Below are 18631 nucleotides of genomic sequence, written 5' to 3'. Positions count from 1 at the left end.
TAATCCCAGCACTCTGGAAGGCCGAGGCGGGTAGATCACGAAGTCAGGAGATGGAGACCATCCTGGCTAGCACAGTGAAACCCTGTTTCTACCAAAAATACAAAAAATTAGGCGGGCGTGGTGGCAGGCGCCTGTAGTCCCAGCTGCTTGGGAGGCTGAGCCAGGAGACTGGTGTGAACCCAGGAGGCAGAGCTTGCAGTGAGCCGAGATCCTGCCACTGCACTCCAGCCTAGGTGACAGAGCGAGACTCCATCTCAAAAAAAAAAAAAAAAAAAAAAAAAAAAAATATATATATATATATATATATATATATATATATATGCCCTCTGTCTTCTCCATACCCATGTGTCCCCTTCTGTGAGAGACTTTCTTTCATTTAATCCACATAAAAATCAAGCCTACTCTAAATGAAAAATACCTCGACACAGAAGCAGCACTAACTAGTTGTTTTATTAAAACATTAATAAAATCTAGAAAACCATAAAGAAAATCTGGTTGCGTTTTGAAGCCCTCTCCTAAGATCAGATTCCCCAAAAGAACAAAGTGCATGGAGCATATAACAAAGATCTTTTCCTAAATTAAGATAAGAATGCAAATCAAAATAAAGGCAAAATCCTACTGAGTGAAGCAAAAATTGTAATTCAGTAGCTCACGACTTGACCAAATGGCTATTTTTAATCCCTATAATCATCCAAATAACTAGGAATAGCAGAGAAAATTGTGTCTCCTTTCTACAGAGACACGTGGCTTTAAGAAACTCAAGCACATCAAATTCCCACCTTACCAAACAGATAAATTGGAAAGGAGCTTAGTATTTTATTTTTAAATTATTTATTTACCTTTTTATTTTTTAGAGAAAGGGTTTCACTCCATCACACAGACTGGCGTGCAGTGGCATGATTATAGCTCACTGCAGCCTCTAATCTTGGGCTCAAGTGATCCTCGCACCTCAGCCTCCCAAAGTGCTGGCATTACAGGTGTAAACCACAGCACCTGGCCTTACTATTTTAAAGAATTAATTACCATATTCCTTAGAATTGTAGCTCCTTTATAGGTCATTCAACATGTGACGCAATTTTTTACAAGCGGTATTTTTTTTTTTTTTTTTTTTTTTTGAGATGGAGTCTCACTGTCGCCCAGGCTGGCATGCAGTGGTGCAATCTCGGCTCACAGCAACCTCCACCTCCCGGGTTCAGGTGATTCTCTTACCTCAGCCTCCTGAGTAGCTGGGACTACAGGCATGTGCCACCACACCCGGCTAATTTTTTGTATTTTTAGTGGAGACGGGGTTTCACCATGTTAGCCAGGATGGTCTCCATCTTCTAACCTCGTGATCTGCCTGTCTTGCCCTCCCAAAGTGTTGGGATTACAGGTGTGAGCCACCACACCCGGCCACAAGTGGTAATTTTCAACTATGCTTCAAACCATTACACAAAGCCAAGTACATCTACTCAAGGCACTCTCAAATTTCCATTTACTCCCATTTTACTCAACAAAATAAAATATTAAATTGGAACATATTTCACATGACACTTCAAAGATCAACAAAATGCTCCTGAAAAGTTCTGAGCTCAACAACTCCATCAATGAGAAAAGAACAAACCAACTGGATATAGTGAAGATGCTGCACATAAAACACAATTGTGAAGAATATGCAAGATATTGCCAAAAAGCTGCTTAAGGTTTCATCATAGATACTTGTCCTTAACTCTGAGATAAAGTATATATACTCATGTAACTAAACTTGTTTAAAAGGAAAAAATAGGGGAAGAAGAAAAAGAACTTCCACTTCAGAATCCACATTTTCAAAGGCCTCCATTATTTACACCATTGCGGGGAAGAGAATTCTTCTCTGCTATATTTGCTTGAAAGAATTAAAGGTATAGGGCAAAGATTCTTGGAAATTACGTAGTTTACGGTCCTCAAAAGTGAGAAAAATGAAGCCCAGAAGAGAAGGCCTTCCAGAAAAATTCCAGAGCGGGAGGTAGACCCAGTACATTGTTTTTGTTCTGAGAACTCACTCTATGGCCCAGGCTGGAGTGCAGTGGAACCATTTCACTCACTGCAACCTCTGCCTCCTGGGTTCAAGCTATTCTCCTGCCTCAGCCTCCTGAGTAGCTGCGATTACAGGCGCCCACCACCACGCCCGACTAATTTTTGTATTTTTAGTAGAGACCGGGTTTCACCATGTTGGCCAGGTTGGTCTCGAACTCCTGATCTCAAGTGATCCGCCTGCCTAGACCTCCCAAAGTCCTGGGATTACAGGCGTGAGCCACCGCGCCCGGCGACCTGGTAAGTTTTAATCAAGTACTCTGAACTATGCAACAAACACTAGGAAGTAATAGAAAAAAAAAAATCTAAAAACCCTCTGGAGAGTCAAAGAATTGCAGATTTAAAATAGCATGAATACTTGGATTCATGGTATTGAAAAAGGACCTCGCATTTACCCGCATGTACAAACTGCCTGCCCACCTCTATCAGAGCATTTTTCAAGCTGTGCTACAGTTAACTATGTACTGCCCAAAGTCAATCTGTCCCTGCAGATCATAAGCTCTTAAAGACCAGAACTTCAGGAGAACAAGCAAAATTTCAGAGAGAAGGGAGGCACCTAAACAGAGTTCACAGCAATGCGTCCGCAGGAGCTGATGACTGGAGGTGGGCGGTAGCGTTGGGGTCTGGGACAGCGGAGGGCAGAGAAGGCAAAAGGGCCTGCATGACACGCTACAGGGCTGGAGCCACAGTTGCGGTGATTAGTTCAGTTTTGTCTTGTATGCCTGTTACTTATACACCATCTCTTGTTCAGAAAGAACTTCAGGTTGAGATTTGGACTCCTTGAGCCTTCTGCTGTTTGTCTCCGGGACGTTTAACACTCTTAAAAGGGGAAAACTGTCCAGTTCGATTTTCCTTCCTGGGACATTACAGGTTTTTCAAAAGTTTGATGAAAGCATTCACTAAGGAGTGATTCCACTTTCTTCGGTGGCTGAGAAATACAGCGTCTGAGGGGCAGCATCAGGTCTTCCCATCAAGCTGAGGTCGGAGTCTCCCCACCCACGGACCTCACCCTCGCTCTCCCCTCATAAATCTGACCTCTAACTGTAACGGCCTTGGCCTCATTCCGTGGGTGTGGATACTCCTGCTTGAAACGCATTTTCCAGCCCGCCAAATTCTTGGGAGAGTTTCTTCCACTCTCCAGGCGCTGAGAGCTACAAGTCAATCTGGCTTTCCAGATTTTTTTTTCTTCCCATTACTAACGGAAGAAATCAAGAGGTGCCGGGCAGAAGGGCCCTGCTCCCTCCAATCAGAGCCCAGCCCGGGGCCAGAGCAGGAAGCGCGGCGGTGGGACGCGCGGTGACAGCCCCTCGCCCCCCGGGACCCGCCGGCCAGGGCAGAGGTCGGTGCGGCCGCTGCGCGACAGCTCCGGGCCCGCGCCTCTCACTTCCTCCCGCCGGGCAAGTGAGAGGATAAATCACGGAGCGGGGGCAGTGCGCCCCCACCAACCGCGCCCGCAGCGCACGGACCCCCACTACACGCGCGTCCCAGGCGGGGTCGACCCAGACGAGCCACGGGGCGGCGCACAGCCCCACCAGCAGGGCGGCCAGGACCCACGCGCACGGGTCCACGCAGGGACCTATAGGTGACAAAACACTCAGGAAGCCGTCATGCGGGGACGGGAAAGAGCCCCCACCCAGAGTCACGGACCCCCTCGTCCAAGGGTCCGCGCAGTCCCCTCGGTGAGTCTGGCGAAGCAGTCTCGCTGCGAGGGAGGGCGGGGAGGGCGGCGGAGTCTCCCACTCGCGGTGATCCGGACCCCGCCCCACTAGTGGGTCTTCGCAGGGCCCCTCTGCCGCACACGGGGACCAGCCACGCCGCGGGGGACCGGGCAGAAGCCAGCGCCCGGGTCCATGCAGTGCCCTCCGCGGCAGACGCGGGGAGACTGGGAGCAGTAGGGACCGGCCCCCACCCGCAGGGCGACCGGTACCCCCGCGCGGGCCCACGCGGCGTCGCAGCAGGCACGAAGCCCCCGGTGCCACCCGAGGCCAAGACAAAGCCCAGGCGCAAGGACCCCGGATCCCGACCCCGGACCCTGCGGAGCCCAGCTCGGAGCCGCCACGCCCGGGGCAGAGACCCCCGCCCGGTCCGGAGACCCCGTCGCCCGTCGCGCCGTCTCACCTCAGGCCGCTGCCTCGCAGTGCTCGCTCCTCGCCGCTGCGCCTGGGCCGACTGGAGCGCAGCTGAGCAGCCGACAGAGCCGCGGCAGCCTCAACAATGGAGCCCCGGGGCGGGGCCGCCGCCGCCGCTTCAGCCCGTGTTCCCCGCTCGGGATCCGGCTCGGATCACTGAGCTGCAGCCGGCGCGGGGCTGCGGCCGGTACACACACCGCGCAGGCGCACACGGCCTCGCCCGCCGCCTGCCGCCCCGCCCCCAGCTGAGCCGGGCGCCCAGGGCCCGCCCCCCGGCCAATGGGGAGCGAGCTGCGCGGAGAGGGCGGGGCCTGGGGGAACAAAGGGAGGTTGGGCGGGGCGGCGCTGGAACTGGGCGTGCGGGGTCCCGCGGGAGGACCATAGCCATGAGCTGGCCGGATCCTGGCCTCCTAGAAGACCCAGCTCAATGTCCACTTGGAGTCTGCTCTACAGGACGCGCTCATCTCAAGCCCAGAACTCAGGCTTTTAGGGCAGAGAGCGAGAGACAGGCTTGCTTTACAGAAAGGGAAACTGAGGTCCAAGGAATAGGATTGCCTGCTGCCCGAAGTCACGTAGTCCCATTCACTCGTTCACCTTGTCATTCAGCAAACATTTGGAAGCACGTATGGTGGGCATTAGGAGTGAAATAGGGCCGGGCGCGGTGGCTCGTGCCTGTAATCCCAGCACTTTGTGGGGCCGAGGCAGGCGGATCACTTGAGGCCAGGAGTTCGAAACCAGCCTGGCCAACAAGATGAAACCCCGTCTCTACCAAAAATACAAAAGCTTAGCCGATCGTGGTGGTGCGTACCTGTGGTCCCAGCTACTGGGGAGGCTGAGGCAGGAGAATCGTTTGAACCCGGGAGGTGGAGGTTGCAGTGAGCTGAGATCCTGCCACTGCATGCACTCCAGGCTGGGCAACAGAGTGAGACTCTATCTCCAAAAAAAAAAAAAAAAAAAAATTAATAGATGGGAAGTAGAAGCGAACTTAGGCCTTCCCTGAAGGAGCTCGGCCAAGGAGTACCTGAAATGTCTCTGCATCTCTTTAAGGTCTGATAAAGGAACCAGGAGCGAGCACTAATCACTTCCCTTTCCTGCCTCAGAGCTTTCGTGTGTTTGCTGTTCCCCGCCTGAAATGCCAAGTACCAATGGTATTTATTTATTTATTTATAGAAATGGGGTCTCCCTATGTTGCCCAGGCTGGTCTCAAACTCCTGGCCTCAAGCTATCCTCTCGTCTGAGCCTCCCAAAGTGTTGGGATTACAGGCATGAACCACTGTCCCCAGCCCTGATGGTCTTTAAAACCTCTTTCCTCATCTTATTTGAGCTTCCTGCATCATGTGATCCCACACCCTTGGTTTTCCTGTACCTCCATAGCTGCTCCTCTCTGGGTCCCGGGGACCCACCGCCTTCTCTGCCCCACTTGTACATGTCTGGACTCAGGCCAAATGCTCTTCCATTTGCAGTGGGCACTGGTACAGGAAATCTCTTGCCCTTCCGGGCTTCACAAACCATCCACATGCTCTGCTGCCTGCCAGAGACATCCATCCCAGTCAGATGCCCAGCCCTGACCTTTCCCAAAGCCCCAGCTGGACACAGGGAAGCATCTCAAATTTTCTGCGGGCCAAAACAGAGTGCTTTATTAGTGCCCTAACCTGCTCATCCACATTCTTGTGATTCTCTGTAAACAGCCCCTCCATCCACCCAGCTGCTCAGGTGAAAATCTCAAATCCTCCTCCAGTCCTTCCTCCCCGAACCTCTCATACAGCCCTCTGCCTTCCTAGGATGCTGAGCACCCCTCACTCCCAGCGCCAGCTGGGGTGCTGTCTGAGTGGCTGCTTCCCACGTGGCATGAAGTGTGACCTCTCACCTGGTGTGGTGGCTTACGCCTGTAGTCACAGCACTTTGGGAGGCTGAGGCGGGCAGATTGCTTGAGGCCAGGAGACTGGGACCAGCCTGGCCAATATGGTGAAACTAAAATACAACAATTAGCCAGGCATGGTAATGCGTGCCTATCATCCCAGCTACCCTACCCAGGAGGCTGAGGCAGGAAAATTGCTTGAACCTGGGAGGCAGAGGTTGCAGTGAGCCAATGTCACACCACTGCACTCCACCCTGGGCAACAGAGCGAGACTCTGTCGCAAATTAAAAAAAAAAAAAAAGAAGAAGAAGAAGAAGTGTGACCTCTCTAAGGCAAAGCAATGTCCCACTCTGATTCACTTCCATGTGTAAAACAGGACCTGCACCCTGAAGGCACTCACTCAGGGAGGCTGCTGGGATGGGTGGATGCACAGTTAAGGTCTTCATGGTGGCTGGGGCTGACCCCATCCCCATCGCTCTTCCCACACACACCTGCACACTCATCACTCCCACGGTCGCACCCACCACTGAAAGCCTGGCCCCTAATCTGATTTGCCTAACAAGGTCCCCGGATGAACATCACATGCTTCCCTACCTCTCCCCTACTAGGGCCCCATCGTGTTCTGGGATGTACTCAGGGATCAGGAGAACAAAACCTCAGGGAGTGAAAGGACATTCCAGGGTGCAGGCCTCTGCATCCCCCTCCATGCCCTCACCCCTGCCTGACACACCCTCACCCCTGTACCTGGCCAGCTCCTACTAACCCTTAAAGTCTCACCAAGTTCAGTGGTGGCAGCCACACCCTAAAGTGACTGACCCCCCAATGACCTGTGCCCTTGCGTAGTCTTCCTGACCTTGGGTACGAGCAAAACCGGTGACTGGCTTCTAACCCATAGAGCCTGGCAAAAGCAATGGGATGTCACTGTCTGGTGCATCACCTTCGCACACTAGAGAGAGAGGTTCCACCTGCAGGCGCTGCTGGAGGGAGATGCTGTGCTGAGAAAGGACCTTTGAGGGGGCCCCGTAGGCAAGGAAGCAAAAAGCTGGGCCCTTGCCATGCGGGTCCGAGGAAATGAATTCGGCCAATAACCTCAGTGGACCTGGAAATGGATTCTGCCCCGGTTGAACTTCAGATGAGGATGCAGCCCAGCTGCTTAGTGTGAGATCCCAAGCAGAGGACCTGCTAAAATGTGCCCAACTCCTAGCTTGCCAAAATTGGCTTAAAGGTGTGTGTTGTTTTAAGCTTCTAAGTGTTTAGTTATTGCCTATGAAAGTGTTAAAATATGAGACAATAACTTAGGTCCCCTCCCCATCACACACATTCTTCTTTCTGGCATTCATCACAATTATACTTATTGATTTAAAATCTCCCTCTTGACTGGGTGCAGTGGCTCAGGAGTTCCAGACCAGCCTGGCCAACATGGTGAAACCCCATCTCTACTAAAAATACAAAAATTAGCTAGACGTGGTGGTGCAATCCTGTAATCCCAGCTACTCGGAAGGCTGAGGCAGGAGAATTGCTTGAATCCAGGAGGCAGAGGTTGCAGTGAGCCGAGATTACACCATTGCACTCCAGCCTGAGTGACAAGAACAAAACTCTGTCTCAAAAAAAAAAAAAATTGTCTCTTGCCACTAGCATGAAGGTCCCATGCGAAGAAAAATGGAAATTCTTGCTCATAACAGTGCCCCAGTGCCCAGCACGGTGTAGTTCTAGGGCAGTTGGTCGACGGTGGACGCTGCTGGTTGGAGGGCCCAGCTGGCCCTCCCAGCTGCCTTCTCCCTGGTCACATTCCATTATAGAGAACAGAATAGTTTCTTGCCTTTCTGGAGTCCCTCTTAGTGGGGATTGGCCAAATGACATTGTCCTGCCCCGGGAGACATAAGTGGAAGTTGGCTGAAAGGTTTTTAGCCGTGGTGTGCTGGGGCAATTTGAACCAGGACATAAGTGCTGACCATCCATTGTTCGGGAATTCTGCAAGTTGGTTGTTCAACACATTCAGTACTTAAAAATATTAAATAATATAAACTCGCAAATTAAAAAATGCACTAGACCAGGTGCAGTGGCCCACGTCTAACACATTGGAAGGCTGAGGCAGGAAGATCACTTGAGCCCAGGAGTTCAAGACCAGCTTAGGCAAAAAAGGAAGACCCTGTCTCTACAAAAAATTTTAAAATTAGCTAGGCATGGTGGTGTGTGCATGCAATCCTAGCCACTCAGGAGGCTGAGGTGGGAGGATCGCTTGAACCATCTGTGCAAGGCTCCAATGAGCTATGATAGTGCCACTGCACTCCAGCCTGGGTGACAGAGCCAGACCCTGTCTCAGAAATAAACATATTTTATATATTAATAAATCTATAATAAATGTATATTTACATATACATTTATGTATTATAATTATATATTTAGACATAAATATATATTTTTTATTTTATTTATTTATTTATTTTGAAATGCAGTTTCACCCTTGTCGCCCGGGCTGGAGTGCAATGACACGATCTGGGCTCACCGCAACCTCCACCTCCCGGGTTTAAGTGATTTTCCTGCCTCAGTCTCCTGAGTAGCTGGGATTACAGGCGTGCACCACCATGCCTGGCTAATTTTGTATTTTTAGTAGAGACGGGGTTTCTCCATGTTGGTCAGGCTAGTCTCGAACTCCCAACCTCAGGTGATCTGCCCACCTCGGCCTCCCAAATTGCTGGGATTACAGGTGTAAGCCACCGTGCCCAGCCTATATTACATATTTATATATTATAATTATGTATATTAAATTTATATAATTATACGTAAATATAAATATAAAACAAAGATAATAACTCATCAAAATGCATTATTGCCTGATTATTTTACTCTTACTAAGTTCTTGAAGATTTGCATCTCCCGCGCCAGTAGGTGGAAATCCTAAATCATGGTGTGCTGCTGACTTCTCTCCCCAACTCCGTAGTCAGCAATGTCATGGCGGTAGCTTGGAATCAGACATAGTAGGAGAATTTATACATAACATGGCAACTGTTACAAATCAGGACATTCCCTCTTCCTCCTCTCCCCCAACATACCAGCACACCCCTGATTTTGAGGGAAGTGTTTGCTCTCTTGGAAAAGGAAAAGACACAGCGGAGGCTGCTTTTTCTCAGCAGCAGGGATTATGACCACGAGCACGGGTGTGGTATCTGCAGCTATAGTGGCCACTGTGCAGCCATCTCAGACACTACAGGCAAGAGAATTAGAGAGATTCTGAACCTTGCACTATTGACCCAGTGAAACAACACCAGCAACCACTGACCCCCAGATCCTCTGTTGGGTAGAAAAAACAAATCCCTTTTTATCGAAGCCTCCGGTCATCAATTCTATACTTACTCACAGGATTCTGTAACTGAAGCATGTAGAATTAGTATTTGTTGAATTAGTAAATGAATAAACTCGGCCTGATTCTTGAACACGTACTTGAAAACCTCTCACCACATTCCTGCTGAGACATCCAGGTCTATGTCTACCAGGAAGAAGCTAACTACCCAATGAACCAGTCCAGGCAGAGTCTGACAGCTCTGATTAGCAGGAAGTTTTTCCTCTTATGCAACTGACTTTTTCTTTTTCTTTCTTTTCTTTTCTTTTTTTCTTTTTTTTTTTTTTTTTTTTTTTGAGACAAAGGCTCACTCTGTCGCTGAGGCTGGAGAGCAGTGGTATGAATATGGCTCACTGCAGCCTCCATCTCCCAGACTCAAACAATATTCCTACCTTAGCCTCCTGAGTAGCTGGGACTACAAGCGCATGCCACCAAACCCAGGTAATTTTTTTGGTTTTATTTCTTTTGTAGAGATAGGGTCTTGCCATGTTGCCCAGGCTGGTCTCGAACTCCTGAGCTCAAGCAATCCTCCTGCCTCGGCCTCCCAAAGTGTTGGGATTACAGGTATGAGCCACCATGCCCAGCTGAAACTGAAATTTTCTGATCTCTTGGGACCTCAGAAAATAAGTCAAACCCTTCTTTTCCACCATAGCCCTTCTGATGTAAAGAGTTTTCATTCTCTGGAAAAACAAATCAGGGTTTATTGATCCAAGAGTTGGACCAACCCAGTTGGTGGAAACTCCTAATCTAGTTTGATACCGTGAAGGACTAGTTGCTGGAATGAGTGACCGACTGGAGACTTCTTCCCAGGCTTTTGCATTAACACATCTTTTGAGGAAAAAATATAATCACGAACTATTCATATGCCAAAGAAAGCTTCATCTCCGTGACACCTTTGAGGCAGTCCTCTTCAAGGGAGTAAAGCTCGCCTCTGGCACCTGGGCACCTGGTGGAGATTCTGGGCCCAGTTTAGGATGTGCTGTCAGTTCGCCAGTGCAGTCAGAGCTCACAAGGCTGCTGCATGCTTTATCGATAACTAATCGATAATCACAGTTAATAATTGCATTAGTTATTGATAATGCACGCAGTAGCCTTTCGAGCTTTTATTGCCTCACCCCACCTAAAGGCTTAAAACAACTCACCTTTATTATCTCATAGTTTCTGTGGGTCAGAAGCTTAACTGGGTGCCTGTGGCTTAAGGTTTCTCCCAAGGCTGCAATCAATCCATGAGCTGGGGATGTGGTCCCATGAAAAGTCTGAACTCAGAGAAATGTTTCCAAGCTCACTCGTGTGGCCGTATGCAGGCCATATTTTCTCACCAGCTGCTGGCCTTCTTCCATTGCTGGATTAGTCCATTCTCACATTGCTAGGAAGAAATAACTGAGACGGAGTCACTTCCAAGAGAAGAGGTTTTATTGGCTCCTAGCTCTGCAGTCTGTACAGGAAGCATAGCAGCATCTGCTTTTGGGGAGACCTCAGGAGGCTTCCAATCGTGGTGGTAGGTAAAGGGGGAGCAGGCATATCACAGGGTGAAAGCAGGAGCAGGAGGATGAGGGGAGAGGCACTTTTAAATGACCAGATTTCATGAGAACTCACTCCTTATCAGGACAGTACCCACGGAGATAGTGCTAAACCATTCATGAGAAATCCACTCCCCACATAAGCCAATCACCTTCACCAGAACTCCACCTCCAACACTGGGGATTGTATTTCAATGTCAGATTTGAGTGGGAACACACATCCAAACTCTATCAGTTCCTTACTGCATGAACCCCACATAGGGTAACTCACAAGAAGGCAGCCCACCTCCCCTCAGCACAAGCAGGTGGGGGAGCAAGAGAAAGCGCCTGAGATGGAAGCCACTGTCTTCTTATAACCCAGGACTGAAAGTGACATGCCATCACTTTTGCTGTCTTCTGTTCCTTAGAAGCAAGTCAGTAGGTCCAGCTCACACTCAAGGGGAGAAGACCACACAAGGGCAAAAATACTGAGGAGTGGGGATCATCGCAGGGGCCGCCTGCCACAGCTGCTGAAAACTGGTGTGTAAAACAAAATCTTGGCTTGACTTGGTGGCTCACGCCTGGAATCCCAGCACTTTGGGAGGCCAAGGCGGGCGGGCAGATCGTTTGAGCTCAGGAGTTCGAGATCACCCTTGGCAACATGGTGAAATCCCATCTCTACAAAGAATACAAAAATCAGCCAGGCACTGGGGTCCCAGGTACACAAGAGGCTGAGATGGGAGGATGGCTTGAGTCCCAGGAGGTAGAGGTTGCAGTGAGCTGACACTGGGTGACTGCGTTCCAGCCTGGGCTACAGAGCCAGACCCTGTCTCAAAAAGTAAAACCGAAAATAAAAAATGAAAAAAATCAGACGGGCTCAGTGGCTCATGCCTGTAATCCCAGCACTTTAGGAGGCTGAGGCGGGTGGATCACGAGGTCAGGAGTTCAAGACCAGCCTGACCAACGTGATGAAACCCCGTCTCTACTAAAAATATAAAAATTACCCTGATGTCGTGGTGCATGCCTGTAATCCCAGCTACTCAGGAGGCTGAGGCAGGAGAATTGCTTGAACCTGGGAGACAGAGGTTGCAGTGAGCCAAGATCACACCACTGCACTCCAGCCTGGGCGACAGAGTGAGACTCCATGTCAAAAAAAAAAAAAAAAAAAAAAATATATATATATATACACACACACACACATTAAAAGCAGCCATAGAAAACAAACATCACATCATTCTAGGCAGTAACCAAAGGAAATACAAGGGACTTCTCATTAGAAATAACGGAAGCCAGCCGGATGTGGTGGCTCACGCCTATAATCCTAACACTTTGGGAGGCCAGGGCAGGCAGATCACCAGAGATCAAGAGTTCAAGACCAGCCTGACCAATATGGCAAAACCCCGTCTCTACTAAAAATACAAAAATTAGCTGAGCGTGGTAGTGCATGCCTGTAATCCCAGCTACTTGGGAGGCTGAGGCACAAGAATCGCTTGAACCCAGGAGGCAGAGGTTGCAGTGAGCCAAGATCGTGCCATTGCATTCCAGCCTTGGTGACAGAGCGAGACTCCATCTGAAAAAAGAAAAAAGAAAAGAAATAATGGAAGCCAAAGGCAATGGAATAACAACAGTCTTGTCATGTTGAAATAGAAAGAAAAAACCTTTGTCAATCCATTTCCTGCAAAATCTACAATCTCTACTACCACTCACACACACTGTCTTCAGTCCCCTTTGTACACACGACATAATATGAAAAGAGCCACTTCCTGGCGGGCCCCAAGGAGCTCACGATTTTTACACGACTTCGCGCCTTAGCAGACTCTGGTCTATCAGGTTATTATGGTGGTGTGGTGTCTTGGCATAAGTTTGAGAGTAAAAACAATCATGTTTTGAAACCCAGTTCTAACACCTCTATGACCCTGAGCGTCTCAGCTTCTCTGAGCCTCAGCAGCTGTATCAGTAAAATATGATAATACCTGCCATGCTGGAGTTTTCTTAGAATTAAATGAGACTGTATAGGTAAATTGCCTATCACGTAGTGGTCACCTCATAGATGTAAGTTTTTGGTTTTGGTTTTTTGGGGTTTTTGGTTTGTTTGTTTGCTTGTTTTTTTGAGACAGAATCTCACTCTGTTGCCCAGGTTGGGGTGCAGTTGCGATCAGGGCTCACTGCAACCTCCACCTCCCAGATTCAAGTGATTCCCGAGTCCCTTGCCCCAGCCTCCCAAGCAGCTGGGACTATAGGCGCCCACCACCATGCCCGGCTAATTTTTGTATTTTTAGTAGAGACAGGGTTTCACTGTGTTGGCCAGGCTAGTCTCCAACTCCTCACCTCAAGTGATCTGCCCGCCTCGGCCTCCCAAAGTGCTGGGATTACAGGCATGAGCCACCATGCCCGGCCAAGTTTTTGGTTTTTTCTGGCAAGCAAACTCCTACCCATTCTTCAAGACGCAGTTCTTGTCACCTCTTCCCCAAAGCTGTCCCAGCTCCTCAGAAGGGCATCCCTGCCTCTCCACCATCTCACAGCTGCCCTATCTTATCGTACTTAACACCCCATACAATCACAGTCTGTTTCTAGATCTGTCTCTCCCATGCAACAGGGAACTCATCCAGGGCAGAGACTCATCCTTATCTTCCTGGCTGGCACCCATGAGGTGCCTGGCTCCATAGTACACACTCCGTGAATATTTGTTATTTGATTGGAAACAGTTGGGGGTTAAAATGATCGTGTGCTGAGCATTTTTATGCTGCAAACTTACCAGCCTCCCAGCCATCCTTTCCAACTCCCTTCCCTATTATCATGGAAGGAGGGACTTGCCCTCCCCAGGTTTGACTCGGTTGTCACTTTCACTGGCCACCGTGTGTTAAACAGCACCTCTCGTCACTCTCCCCCTTATCCTGCATGTTTTTCCATAGCATGTATCCTCCCCCAGCACAGGGATTGTCTGTCTGCTCCCCACACCCCGGATAGAAGCTCCAGGGTTTTATCTGTCTTGCTCACTGTCATATCTGAAGATTCTGGAGGAGTGCCTGGCACCTGGCAGGCTCTCAGTAGTTTTCTGTTGAATTAATCAATCAATCTCATGTGGCTGTCTAGAGTCTAAGTCTTCACAATAATGCCTGGCGGGACTACGCCCTCAGGCTCTCAGCACGTGCTGGTTTTGCTTCCTCTTCTTCCTCCTGCCTTCCCTCTCTCCATCCCTCCTCTTCCTCTTTCCCCTTGGTACTTGTGCGCTCAGGTCTCTCTCACTACAAGATTCTACATCAGCCACGCGTCACCCACATCAACAGGCCCTCCACCTCCCCTCCGCCCCCCATCTGCTGCCCCAGCCTCTCCACCCACCCCAGTGCAGGCGCGTATGCCCTGGTGAGCTCTTCTGCAGCCCCAGGTTCTCCATATCTTCTGCCTGGGTTCTGCCACTCCACTTGACAAAACTCTCCTTACCAAGGTCACTGAAACTCTTTAGGACTAAATCCAAAGGACACACTTTGGTCCTAGCTGACTTGATCTCACCTCATCGTCGCTCTCTGGGTCCCTCCTTTTCACACCTGGGACTCCTTTGCCGTCTGTTGTGCCTTGCCCGCTTGAGCTACCTTCTCGGGCCTCTGCCTATCCTCCATCAAGCTCAGAAAGGCCTTGGGTTCCTCTAAGTTGCTCCACGCCCTCAGCTCTGCTTGCTCAGCTCTGTCTCCCTGAGCAATCTCACACAGGTGATGACACTGGCCATCCCTCCCAGACAGCTGTACCCACCCATCCCTGTCTACTGGGCCTCCAGCCTGTGGTTCAGTCTCTCTTGGGCACCTCCACCTGGGCGGACACAGGTGGGCACATCAAACACGACACCCAGCAGACGGAACACATCTCCTTCCGCCCACCCCCGGCTACTCTTCCCGGGTTCCTGCTCTCTGAACAGCCCCACCATCCGTCCCCTTGCTCACACCAGAAGGCAGGGCCCAGTGCATATTTGGTATTTGATTGGAAACAATATTCAGGGGTGCAAAGAGAGGCTGCACCCCTCCCCCTCCCTGTCCCCGTTCTGCATCACCGTGAGGCCAGGCGAATCTGTCCTCGGGATCCACATCCTCCTCCCCAGCCCTCGGTCCCCTCCCTGTCCCCATTCCACATCACTGTGAGGTCGGGTGTACCTGTCCTCTGGATCCATGTCGTCCTCCCCAGCCCTTCATACTTCTCCAGGCCTTTGCTTCTCTCCACAGAGGTATGACAGAAGAATCCCTCAGTCTCCCCATCTCCAGACCTGGCACCTCCAATCCATCCTCCTCAGGACAGCCCAGGGTAAAGGAAGAGGGATGGTAGTCGTCCTTCCAGAACAAATCTCAAAAGTCCTTTCCTTGAGGAAAGCAGCTGTCTAGGTCTGGGAAGCCTCTCTGGTTCCAGGAGGATGGGCTGGGGCAGAGAAGCAGATAGACAGCGGAGCTGCTCTGGAGGAACGTATGCTGGCCACCAGGGTTGGGGAGCAACGCGGGGAGCAGAGGGCAAGGTGGGGGGTGGGCAGCAGGGAGGAAGAGGAAGAGGCTTGCGGGACAGTCCCGTGGTGGGAATTGCCTGGGGCATTTTGAGAACAAGGATGTCTAAAGACCAGTCTTGCGCTCTCCCAGCTGCGAGGAAACCTCCTCCTGACTTTCATGAGCTGTACTGGGAGGGTCCTGGTACATAAAAGCGGGGTGATATGGTTTGGCTCTGTGTTCCCACCGAGATCTCATCCTGTAGCTCCCATCATTCTCATGTGTTGTGGGAGGGACCCAGTGGGAGGTAAGTGAATTATGGGGACAGGTCTTTCCCGTGCTATTCTCATGATAGTGAATAAGTCTCACAAGAGCTAATGGTTTTAAAAACAGGAGTTTCCCTGCACAAGTTCTCTTCTCTTGTCTGCTTCCATGTGAGATGTGCCTTTCACTTTCTGCCATGATTGTGAGGTCTCCCCAACCATGTGGAACTGTAAGTCCAATAAACCTCTTTCTTTTGTAAATTGTCCAGTCTCGGGAATGTCTTTATGAGAAACATGAAAATAGACTAATACTGGGTGGGGGCTGGTTCATGTCTGGGTCAGCTTGGAGCTGGGAGAGGGGCTGGCTGCAGGAGATGACACTTCAGTATTCTTACCAAATCCTTCAGAATTTCACACACTTTTACCCAATAAGTGGATTTAACCAGTTCAATCAAAGCCACCAACCTTTTCTGAGGTTGCAGGGTTAGTACATACATGGAATTCTGACTAGCCAGCCAAACAGTGATAAAATGCAGGTGTGGAACTCCTACCCCCAAAAGCCTAATGATATTTCCTTCCGCAACAGCTCACAGCTCACACCAATATCTTTTTTTTTTTTTTTTTTTTTTTTTTTTTTGAGACGGAGTCTTGCTCTGTCACCCAGGCTGGAGTGCAGTGGCCGGATCTCAGCTCACTGCAAGCTCCTCCTCTCGGGTTCATGCCATTCTCCTGCCTCAGCCTCCCAAGTAGCTGGGACTACAGGCACCCGCCACTTCGCCCGGCTAGTTTTTTGTATTTTTTAGTAGAGACGGGGTTTCACCGTATTAGCCAGGATGGTCTCGATCTCCTGACCTCATGATCCGCCCGTCTCGGCCTCCCAAAGTGCTGGGATTACAGGCTTGAGCCACCGCGCCCGGCCAACCAATATCTTTTTTAAAAAAATTTAGGTCCTCTGCACAAGGACTCATGCATTTAAGTTCTCACATGGGGTGTGAACCAGCTTAGAAAACCTGGGAGGTGGCATTAGGGCTCCTTCCTGGGCTTGGGGCTAGAGTAGTCTCTCTCTGCTTCCTTTGGCCTTAGGTTTTCCTCCTGCAGAGTCAGGACATGGGACTGGATGATTTCTAAAGACTCCTGTACCATGGGCACTGTCTGTGATGAATATGATTTTTTTTTTTTTTTTTTTGAGATGGAGTCTCGATCAGGCTGGAGTGCAGTGGCATGATCCTGGCTCACTGCAAGCTCCACCTCCCAGATTCACACCATTCTCCTGCCTCAGCCTCCCAAGTAGCTGGGACTACAGGCACCCGCCACCACGCCTGGCTAATTTTTTGTATTTTTAGTAGAGATGGGGTTTCACTGTGTTGGCCAGGATGGTCTCAATCTCCTGACCTCATGATCCACCCGCCTCGGCCGCCCAAAGTGCTGGGATTACAGGTGTGAGCCACCACGCCTGGTCTGAATATTATTATTTTAATTAAGCTCTCCATCCATCCATCCATCCATCCATCCATCCATCCATCCATCCATCCATCCCTCCATCCCTCCATCCATCCATCCATTCATCCATTCATCCATCCATCTATTCATTCAGTGTTTATCTTTTGACAGTGATAGGTGAGCTGTGCATCTTGACACAAGACAATGAGGCTGGGCACAGTGGCTTACACCGGTAATCCCAGCACTTTGGGAGGCCAATGTGGGAGGATGACCTGAGGTCAGGAGCCTGTCCAACATGGCGAAACCCTGTCTCTAGTAAAAACACAAAAATGAGTTGGGCATGCCCCTGTAATCCCAGCTACCCAGGAGGCTGATAGCTACCCAGCTATCCTGAGGCAGGAGAATTGCTTGAACCTGGGAGGTGGAGGTTGCAGTGAGCTAAGACTGTGCCACTACACGCTCCAGCCTGAGCGATAGAGTGAGACTCCATCAAAAAAAAGAAAGAAAGAAAGAAAAGAAAATGATTCATACAGCACCTGTGCTAGCAACTAGTTTCCCTTTAGGGCTTCTTTACTGAAGAAAATGGCTGCACAATGGGCATCATTCAGGGCTGCAGAATGCGGCCCCTGTGTGAGGAAGATGGAGAGGAAGAGGACCCCAGGAACTGGAGAATGCGTGGGCTTAGAGCTCCGTGATCCTGGGCTTGAATCCCATGCCGCCACTCACCAACTGTACGACTGCAGATGTTGCCTTGTGTCTCTGAGCCTCCGTTTGCTCATATGTAAAATGGAATGGGTGTGCTGGTTCTGTTATGTGATGAGTCGCAAAAACTCCCAGTACTGGGCCTGACATGTGGCCCACTCTCAAACACAGTGACTACAGAGCTTAAAAACATGGCTGTTGGCATCAAAGACTCTTTGCTTTGAATCCCAGATCTGCCACGTACTAGCTGCATGATCTCAGGCTGTTTACTTAGCTTCGCTGAGCCTCAGTCTCCTCATCTGTAAAGTGGAGATGATAATACCTGTTTTACAAAGCTGTTCTGAGAATTGAACTGTACAATGCTGTAAAATACCTAGCCTGGTGTCTGGCACAGAGCAAACACTGAGTTAATGGTAGTTGCTGATACATAAAGATGAGGAGGAGGAGGAGAAAGAAGAGGAGGGTGAAGACTTCTGAGAAATGAAATATGGATAGGCCTTGATTGAAAATGGTAAGGTGGCCGGGTGTGGCAGCTCACACCTGTAATCGCAGCACTTTGGGAGGCCGAGGCGGATGGATCACCTGAGTTCAGGAGTTCGAGACCAACCTGGCCAACGTGGTAAAACCCCATCTGTACTAAAAATACAAAAATTAGCCAGGTGTGGTGGTGGGCGCCTGTAATCCCAGCTACTCTGAAGGCTAAGACAGGAGAATCGCTGGAACCCAGGAAGTGGAGGTTGCAGTGAGCTGAGATTGTGCCACTGCACTCCAGCCTGGGCGACAGAGCAAGACTCTGCATCAAAAAAAAAAAAAAAAAAAAAAAAAAAAAAAAAAGGAAAAAGAAAAAAAAGAAAAGAAGAAAGAAAAAGAAAAAAGAAAAAAAGAAAA

At 49.8% G+C, this 18631-nt stretch overlaps 2 protein-coding genes across 6 annotated transcripts in view; one reads left to right on the top strand and one right to left on the bottom strand.

Annotated features, from left to right (window-relative positions):
• Nucleotides 1-4376, bottom strand: part of AFAP1 (actin filament associated protein 1) — a 190500-nt gene extending 186124 nt beyond the window's left edge. For all 5 annotated transcript variants that reach the window (XM_078003133.1, XM_078003134.1, XM_015137960.3 and 2 more), the window contains exon 1: nucleotides 4171-4376. The gene's annotated coding sequence lies outside the window, so the exon portion shown is untranslated. The remainder of the gene's footprint in view (nucleotides 1-4170) is intronic.
• Nucleotides 3527-4683, top strand: LOC100423341 (uncharacterized). The gene is given in 5 exon segments (XM_028848324.2): nucleotides 3527-3834; nucleotides 3837-3872; nucleotides 3875-3918; nucleotides 3920-4069; nucleotides 4071-4683. Coding segments are annotated over 5 exon segments (900 nt in total). The 5' UTR covers nucleotides 3527-3659; the 3' UTR covers nucleotides 4566-4683.
• Nucleotides 4684-18631: the final 13948 nt, after the last annotated feature.

Source organism: Macaca mulatta, chromosome 5 (assembly GCF_049350105.2).
Source record: "Macaca mulatta isolate MMU2019108-1 chromosome 5, T2T-MMU8v2.0, whole genome shotgun sequence".
Lineage (NCBI taxonomy): Eukaryota > Metazoa > Chordata > Mammalia > Primates > Cercopithecidae > Macaca > Macaca mulatta.
Note: the sequence above shows the minus strand (reverse complement) of the source record. Positions and strands in the feature narration are given on the sequence as shown.